Raw genomic sequence first — 8,862 nt, 5'->3', positions numbered from 1 at the left:
CAACACCATCCTATGCCAGTAAATTCTGCGTGTGATAAAGTGTGTTCGTCTAAAGAAACGCTTCTTCGGTGCTCTAATTTTACATTTTCCGGAGACCGCTCAAAATGGAATACTGCCTTCGGGATTTTGAGTGCTTTTGGGCATAGGAAAACAAACTCGGCATCTACCCTTTTGAAAACTTCGGTGTCTGATATTCTGTACTGCTGTGTTTGATGCCAAGAATTCTCGTGAGGCATTTGAAGTGGAAATGATTGAGTTTGCTGGCATGGCTTTGGTACAATGTGCAGGTCTTAGCACAGCACAACAGGGTTGGGAGGACAATAGCATTGTAGACTTGTAGATTCCTTGTCCAGAGTCAATTAAACGATGCAGCACCCGAAGCAAACAAGTAAAGTAAAGTCATTTAAGTTCATGTGAGTCGTCAGCCAGCGCTAACATCGAGATCTCAACAGCGTGGAAAAGGAAATTCTTCTTCTTGAGATTTCTGGAGGTAACATCACTATTGACAGCTGACCATAATAATATGCCCAAATCAAGGACGAATTCAAATACAGCAGAACCTTCCATATCTTTCAATCACAGCTTGAACTCTTCTTAAGACGTCTACTGTTAATAAAATGAGGGTTCATTGAGACAGGAAGTGACATCAATTAATTACATGTACGTCCACAGGTCATACGGTTCTCTTTATAGAAGCTTGTGAAGAGGGATTTGATATTGATTGTAACACCTCTCATAACACAATGTGGTTGATACAAGAAGCTGGACTTTAAAGCTGTAGTTAGGTTCTTTGCCAAAAGGGAACAAACTAAGGCTTTCAATAGAAGAGAACATAGTAAGTGACAAAATTAAATTCCTTGGAATCCAATATTTATCCAATATAATGGGCCATTGTGTCATAATAGGCTCAGCAAATTCCAAATCTAAGTTCAATTAGCATCGATTTACTTGACTAATTATCAGTAATCAAGTGTTGGTATATATATGTTCCGAACAAATCATCACATTACACTGTATCAAAATACATTTCATCCAATTAAAGATTTTACTTCCATAATTGTGTTCATCCTACTCACGATTGCACAACCTTTTCTAAAAGCTCAAAAATGAGAAGGGTGCACATACCTTTGAGCCACATGTGAAGCAATAATGTTACATAACTATAGGGTCGTTTTTAAGGACAAGCGGGCTAACCCAGATTTTGGGGGTTTCCAGAAATCTTAACGTACTCCAAAAGTGGGCATTGCCCTACCTAAAGGAGAAGTTTGGTTTCAGCGGTGAGTATGTTTGTTTGGTCATAGAGAAAACTCTTCTTGTCTTGTAAAGAAACTGAACAAGGGGCAAAAAGTTTACCTTCGATTTTCTCAAAACAGCGTTTTTCGGGATAGCTCCCTTGTGCTTAAAAGCGACCATAAATATTTCTACAGAGTGAAGAGAAAGCAAACTGAAAGTAAAATAACTGAGGAATAAAATGAAAATTGAAGAGGAGAGACACTTGTTACCTTCCTTACATTTGTAAATGTGTTACACCATTATTAACATAATTTACACCATTTGCTTCCACCCTGCTTGTCTGTAAAGCCCAAACTGAGTGGAGTGGGACACCAGCCCCCCTCTTCCAGAAAAAAGACGACGGAAATACAGTCAGAATTGTCTAAGATGGCCACCCAATGTCAAGGAGAAAAGTGGCCGTCTCAGAAAAGTGACCATCTTACAGTGTTATTATAATGTAAAAAGAAACCCAGTGTGGGAAATGGGAAGTGGCCATTAGAGCGACTGTCTTATACAGGTAGCTGTTAGAGCAGGCTAGACTGTACAGATGCCAATTTTCAAACAATAATCTCTAAACATGTACACGCATACTTTTTGTATTAAAAAAGTACCAAAGTAATTCGCTTTTTGAAAGCTGAAAGATGTCCCTAATCCAAAGTACGCTCGACATCAACACCTGTCCTGATATCACATCTCAGATACTGAGTAAGACCCAGACAGTTTTGTTTTGATAACTGAAATCTGAGGGTATCACCTACATTGCTGAAAATGCATCATGATTCAGCTACAAGTTAAGAGACAGCTGCTTAGTCGAATCTTTGATTGACCAAAAAGTATTTTGATAAAGTGATTATTTTTTTTAGGAACATACACCATTGTTTGATTACTGATAATTAGTAAATAAAATTAATGCCATTTGAACTGGGGTATGGAACTTGCAAGAATTACTTCTACATCATAATTCAAATGAACAAACTCAGCACAGGCATACAAATTTCAACATAATTCATTTATTTGTACATTTCAAAATGAAACATCTCCCCATTCTCCAACTGACACTCAGAACTTCTGTGGTTTCATGAGCAAGGAAAACAATACCATCTCCCCCAATGGTGTCAGATGTTAGAATGGTTTCATTGATAGGAGGCACATCGACACAATAATCATAAGCTAGTGCTTGGGAAAAGGAAGAAAACAGAACAAAATATTAAAAAAGATAGGAAGGCAGTATAGTATTATACCAGCTGAGTCGTCCAACCACCAGCTTATCCATCAACAGCAACATGTACGTAGAGCTGGTTTTGGTCACTACAGCTTTGACGGATAAATTAGAGAAGTCAGTGAGTATCCTGAAAATCTACAATGGTATATAATCTGAGATAGTCTATCTTAAAACCCCAGGCAAAACAGTGAATGGTTTACATTGGTCGGATTTGACTATCTCAAAGCGCTGAAGCTATACATCAATGATTCCATTGTGGCAAGGGATATTTAAGTGTTGGCCACCCGGAAAGATGGAATTTTTTCTTCACAGTGAGAGCCTACCTATGGTTGTTGAATGTAGCTTGAAGGGCGGTGATGTGTTTAGCCCACATATATATAACCGAGCACACCTAGAATACACATAATCAAATAGACCTTTTTGTGTTCCAATTGATGTATGGGGACCTTCCACACGGTTATATAGACATGACCAAAGCAGAAATTTGACCGATCATTAACATGTTTGAACCAACACATGGCCATGCCACGGCTAAGCCACTAGGTTTTTTCCCCCTTGATTGCAATTACATTACATTTGTTCTAGCAACAAAACTCCTGAAGTGTCACAAATGGGTTGTGTTAATGTCATAAACTCGCACGGCGTGATCTGCTCCGCAAGAAGCCAGCTCCAGTGACTGGATATTCTCCTCACTATTCGTAAGGCCCAAACGACCCGGTCGCGGGCGGAAAGCCAGTCGGGTTACTGTCTTGTGATGGGCTTCACTGTAAGAGAAGACACAGAAAACATTTATTTAATCTCTTCACTTTTTTTCCAAAAAGCAAAAAAATATTGTGTGGTGGACATAAACATGATTTCAAGACTGGGCATATTTAATTTGAGAATGTGTATTTTCTGGTCAATACTTCAAAAGAAAAGTCATAATCTATGCAATAACTTCACAAAGAGTATCAGAAGTGACATAATTCTGAGGACATTGCGTGGATTAAAGGAGAATCCAAAGCTTTTTAGTTTTAGTAGGATTTTTACGGTGTTTGCAACATAACCAGGTCATATAAGCGCCGAAGATTAGAGGTGTTACTAGAGTGTAACTTACAAACAAAAGGAGGACGAGAGATAAGGATGACAGATGTCTTTGTTTTAGTAGAAGTTTTAAGGCGCTCGCAACTGTATAAGGTCATGTGAGCGCCAGAAGATTAGAGGTGTTACAAGAGAGTAACAAACATAAAAAAGAAAAGGGGAGATAAGGACGGTAGATGTCTGTTAGGAAAGAAGGAGCAAACCACACCATAGCACCCACCACCCACCCATGAATCCAAATTTATTGAACATTTCAAAACATTAAATCACCATTTATTCAAATGTTTAGAGACTAACAGAAGTATAATTATCACACAGGAATAAGCATTGAAAGAAAGAGTTATTAAGTGTATCCCCAACACCAAACAAGAATAATGTATACAACGCCCCTCCCCCCTTTTGAATAAAGACATGCAAAAGAAACCCATTTCAAACCCTTTTTAACCCTTAAACCCTCTTGATGCCAATACAAAGAAAATAGTGAAAACAACTTAAGAGACAAAACAGACATATTTTTTCCAAGGCCCTTTCCTGAAAACAATCAGCTTAAAACACGAGCTAAGACAACACATCAATCTATCTTGTTTATAAATGAATGCCGACCAACTTACCTTTGACTCAGCGTTTTTACAGTGCTCCACAAATCACAGTTTTTATCACAGACATCAGGATCAGACCACAGATGGAGTGAGACGTGACCAGTGTCCAGCCCAGCTGCCAACAGATACCTTGGGAAATCAAAAAGGATAAGTTATATAAGTACTATAATATACTTATGTACACTTCTACAGCGCTAAGAGAAAGCAAACTGAAAGTAAAATTACTGAGGGATAAAATGAAAGTTGAAAGAGGAGAGACACTTGTTGCCTATTATATTGTTATTATTATAATACAGAGACAGACAGGCATTGCTTCAAAAATTGATAAAGAATAAATTCTACTATACTGATGATACCTAAAAAAAAAAAAAAAAAAAAAAAAAAAAAAAAAAAGAAGAAGAAAAAGTCTGCTATACTGATAAAGGGACAACATTGAGCAACAAACCAAAGACAAGGAAGATATCCTGAAAGGTAAAAACCCAAATTATGACTCATATAAAGGCAGTACATCTTGAAAACATTAAGCTAAAGGGAGGGTGTATGGACCTTCTTAGGTGCACCCAAAGCAACCAGCTCATGTTATACTTGTAGAATGTAATATCTAAAAGACCCCCCCCCCCCCAAAAAAAAAAACAACACAAAAAAACAAAACAACAACAAAAAAATGCCACCCCATAACAAACCCTGTCACGAGAGGCTTCTGAGCAAACAGAAGCTTTAAACACAATCAAACCTCGTTATAACACCTCCCCTCCCCCTTACAGTTATACTGCCAGCCCTACTTACTATCAGGTTTTGCCAAAGTAGGGATGCCTATATAAACATAGTAAGTGTGCCTTTCCATCATTATCTACCATCTGACTAAGTTGTGCAGTCCTTATAAAACTAAGTAAATTTTCCCTGCCATTCCGCAAATGAACTGACTGCCAGAGGTACACACTAAATACGCCGCACAGAACTATCGCCAGATATCAGCCTCATGAAATCATGGCTGGCATCCCAAGGCTTCTCTATTTTGTGAGGAGTTAAGCCCAAGACTATGTGCCAGGCCAGGTCTGAGGAAGCCAGAGGACTGACGGGCAAAGGTAAAAAAACAACTGTACGTCCACAAAGATGTTGACACACATAGCTTAACTTCTGATCCAGCAGATATTTTCAATTTGAATTTATGCAAAGTTCTGTTGAGTTTGAATTTGTACACACACAAACAAACAGAAGAGAGAGAGAGAGAGAGAGAGAGAGAGAGAGAGAGAGAGAGAGAGAGAGAGAGAGAGAGAGAGAGAGAGAGAGAGAGAGAGAGAGAGGGAGGGAGGGAGGGGGGGGGGGAGAGAGAGAGAGAGAGAGAGAGAGAGACAGAGAGAGAGAGAGAGAGAGAGAGAGAGAGAGAGAGAGAGAGAGAGAGAGAGAGAGAGAGAGAGAGAGAGAGAGAGAGAGAGAGAGAGAGAGAGAGACTTAGTGCTAAATACATGTAATTCATCAAAAAAAAAAAAGACACACTTTTCAAACACAGATCACACAGCAGACATTGGGCAGTTGGAGATATATAACAGAGGACAGATTAGAACACCATTATACCGCCAGCCCAGCTGTACAGCCAAATTCACGCTCTCGCTCGTCCCAAGGTTTGCGATATAATGAGGTCTTGACTGTACGCATTGAGGAAACGTGAAAAACTGGACTATATCAACTCTACAACAATTCAGACTGAACCCCGTCGTTGCTACTGTTACAGTTGATTGGCCAACTAGTCCAATTAAAAAATGTTTGTCCATGGCCTATATCCTGATTTAGGGTGAGAAGGGCAGCAATGGTGATGAGCCGTATAAAGCCATTACAGTGTATGTAGATATCTACATAATTACCTTTTTCCCTGGACTGGCACAGGTGCGGCTGCAATGGCTGTTACAGAGTCTGGGAGCGTCTGAGACATGACCGGAGCAGGAGGGCCAGAACAGGAACTAGATGTGACGGATGCCACAGACCAGGCCATAACCTAGAGGAAAAAGTTACAGATATATTTCTTACTATGAACTCTTGTTTTTTATGATAATAATGTGTCATGACGAGGTGGAATCAGGCTCTCGTCAATTTGTGGAAATGTGGAGGTATTGGTATCATCTTAAAGCTTGTTCATTTGTCTTGCTTTGGATGAAAAAAATATCCATTTGTCTTGAATAGAAGTCGAGATATTTGTGAAAGAAGGAGGTGGGGGTCACCTGGTTTTAGAGATAAAATTATTGAGAAAATGGCCGCCAAAGATGAGTTATTTCCTTAGCTTGAGAGTCTGTGGAAACTGAAAATTTACATTTTTTGTGCCTTCAATCAACGATTTTCAGTAAAATCCACACAGAAATGTGTTCTTTAATAGGCATGAAAGGTGTTGAGCCAAAAAACAAAAATCCGATAAAAATTCACAAAACCTGTGAAAAAATACCAGTCTCTTCACTTTGATTATTTTTACGAGTGCCTGATTTCACCATGCTCGTCCGTCAACCTCTAATGATGACCAATACATCTGCATAGGAGAATACTTCTCAAGTGAAATAGAAGAATTTGAAGAATTTAAAGGTTGAGATGACTTGTGGCTTCTGCTGTGGCTGATGAGACAAATTCTGGCAGAGAAAAGCTTACCACATTTTGGACATTCAAAAGCTTAACTTCCACTTGTGGATGTGCACAGCTGTGCGGGCTTCTCTTTTTATGTTGATGTTGAAACAATAATTTCAGTATTTATTCCACAATAAAGCCTGATGAAACAATACATATAAAGGACAGGGAAGTTTTCAAGTCAGCCCATAACCCACTTCTAACATCAAAAACTGACATTCATCAAATCACTATCCCCCATATGAGAAAATATTTCATTGATGAAATTAAATGCTTCTCCGATACACTTCAACCCTATGTTTCATATGCAGAATGACTGAAATATCTCCAAGATTTGCTCATATGCAAAGAATACAAATTCACTTCAGGTAAAACATGAATACAGTCAAAACTGTATAAGATGGCCACCTTTTGTCAAGGAGAAAAGTGGCCGTATCAGACATATGGCCATCTTACATAGTGCCATTCAATTGTAAAAAATACGCAAGAAGGGAATTGAGAAGTGGTCATTCGTACATTTGATTGTGTTATACAGGTGGCTGTTAGAGCAGGTTTGACTGTATGTTATGAACTGTCTTCTGCTTGAACAATAAAAAGTAAATCCTTCCTAAAATACTCCTTTACCTTCTTATCTCTTGATGCTGTGAAAAAATATTTGTCATCATGGGACCAGGCACAAGACCAGATGATCCTGGAGTGAGCGGAAGTCTTCTTATCAACGCTTGCTCTGAGAACATACTGTCCACTGTCTGAAAGTAAGACACACACAAAAAAATAAATATTTTGTTTGATTTAGTAAAATTTTTACAACACTTGCAATATAATTAAGCCATATATTTGCTGAAGAATAGAGGTGTTACAAAAGAATAACAAAAACCACAATTGAAAAAAAACCGAAGTGGGAGAGATAACAATGACAGACGTTTGATAGGAAAGAAGAAGCAAACCACATCAGACCACCCGCCAACCACCTGCAAAAAAAGTATGTATTTCACGAAGTATATAAATATGAAGCAATAAATAATCACTACAAAACAGTCGTTCAAATACCCTGTGGGACATTTTTCCTGTTCCGGAGTACTGAAGTCATTGAACTCCAAACTGTATGATTATGATGTCATTACTTCTTTGAGTAAAAAAAAAAAAAAATATGTATTGAAATTGTGTTATGCAGTTGACATCCAAACGATTCAAACACCTGTTGTACTATGTCCTCAAAGTATCCATTAACGGTTAAAGCAGAAAGCAGGAAAACAATTCTTCACATATTATTATGACAAAGAGTGCCCATAAAGATTTAGACGGAGTAAAGGAAAGTATATCGAATAGGTAAGTTATTTACTCCTAAGAAAAAGCAAAACAGGCAGATAGAAGAAAGCAGAGCAAAATTATAGAAGTAGGACCTACCACCCATAACCCATAAAGTACAAATAGAGCTGCAGCACGGGCGACAAAGTCTTTAAGACTACTGTTCTTGACTGTTTTATTTTTGTTTTAGTAAGAGTTTTACAGCTTTTGCAACACAATTAGGTTCTACAACATATAAAATTAGAGGTCTTATAAGAAAGTAACAAACACAAATAAAAAGGGGAAGACATAAGGACGATAGAAGATGTTTGATAGAAAAGAAGGAGCAAACCACACCAGAGCACCCGCCAACCACCTGCTTTGATTTGACTATTTCATGTTGACAATATTGATCCATAACACCCACCTGTCTTGTGATACAAGGCCCAGGTGCGGTCCCGGGAGACAGCCAGCAGAAAGTCCCCGCTGTGACTGAACGCCATCTGAGTCACCGTCAAGCTGCAGCCTGCAAGGGACGCCACCTGCCTCTTTGTCTCTGTGTCCCACAGTAAAATATTGGCCACCTCCGCTTTTGCAGCCTGGATGCAAAAAAATATATAATAAAATAAAAATTAAAAAATAATAAAAGAAGAGAGAAATGACTCACCATGCGAAATTTTGGACAAACTAACAGAGTAGTCATTTCAAGTGTGTGTCTAAAGAGAGGCACATCAATATGACATGTCATTTAGTGCAGGTCAAGAGTAAGATAGAAAGACAGAAACGAGAGAGAGA

General features: G+C 38.5%; 1 protein-coding gene across 1 annotated transcript in view; it reads right to left on the bottom strand.

Annotated features, from left to right (window-relative positions):
* Positions 1 to 2,262: 2,262 nt before the first annotated feature.
* LOC101863462 (elongator complex protein 2) overlaps positions 2,263 to 8,862 on the bottom strand; it is a gene marked incomplete in the record, with an annotated part of 25,541 nt that continues 18,941 nt past the window's right edge. The window contains 5 exon segments of the mRNA XM_035971805.1: positions 2,263 to 3,258; positions 4,186 to 4,302; positions 6,036 to 6,166; positions 7,405 to 7,529; positions 8,495 to 8,666. Coding sequence (XP_035827698.1) covers positions 3,099 to 3,258; positions 4,186 to 4,302; positions 6,036 to 6,166; positions 7,405 to 7,529; positions 8,495 to 8,666 — 705 coding nt within the window.

The sequence above is a fragment of the Aplysia californica genome, unplaced genomic scaffold (genome assembly GCF_000002075.1).
Source record: "Aplysia californica isolate F4 #8 unplaced genomic scaffold, AplCal3.0 scaffold00510, whole genome shotgun sequence".
NCBI lineage: Eukaryota > Metazoa > Mollusca > Gastropoda > Aplysiida > Aplysiidae > Aplysia > Aplysia californica.
The sequence above is the reverse complement of the archived record's forward strand: the minus strand, read 5'-3'. Positions and strand labels throughout refer to the sequence as shown.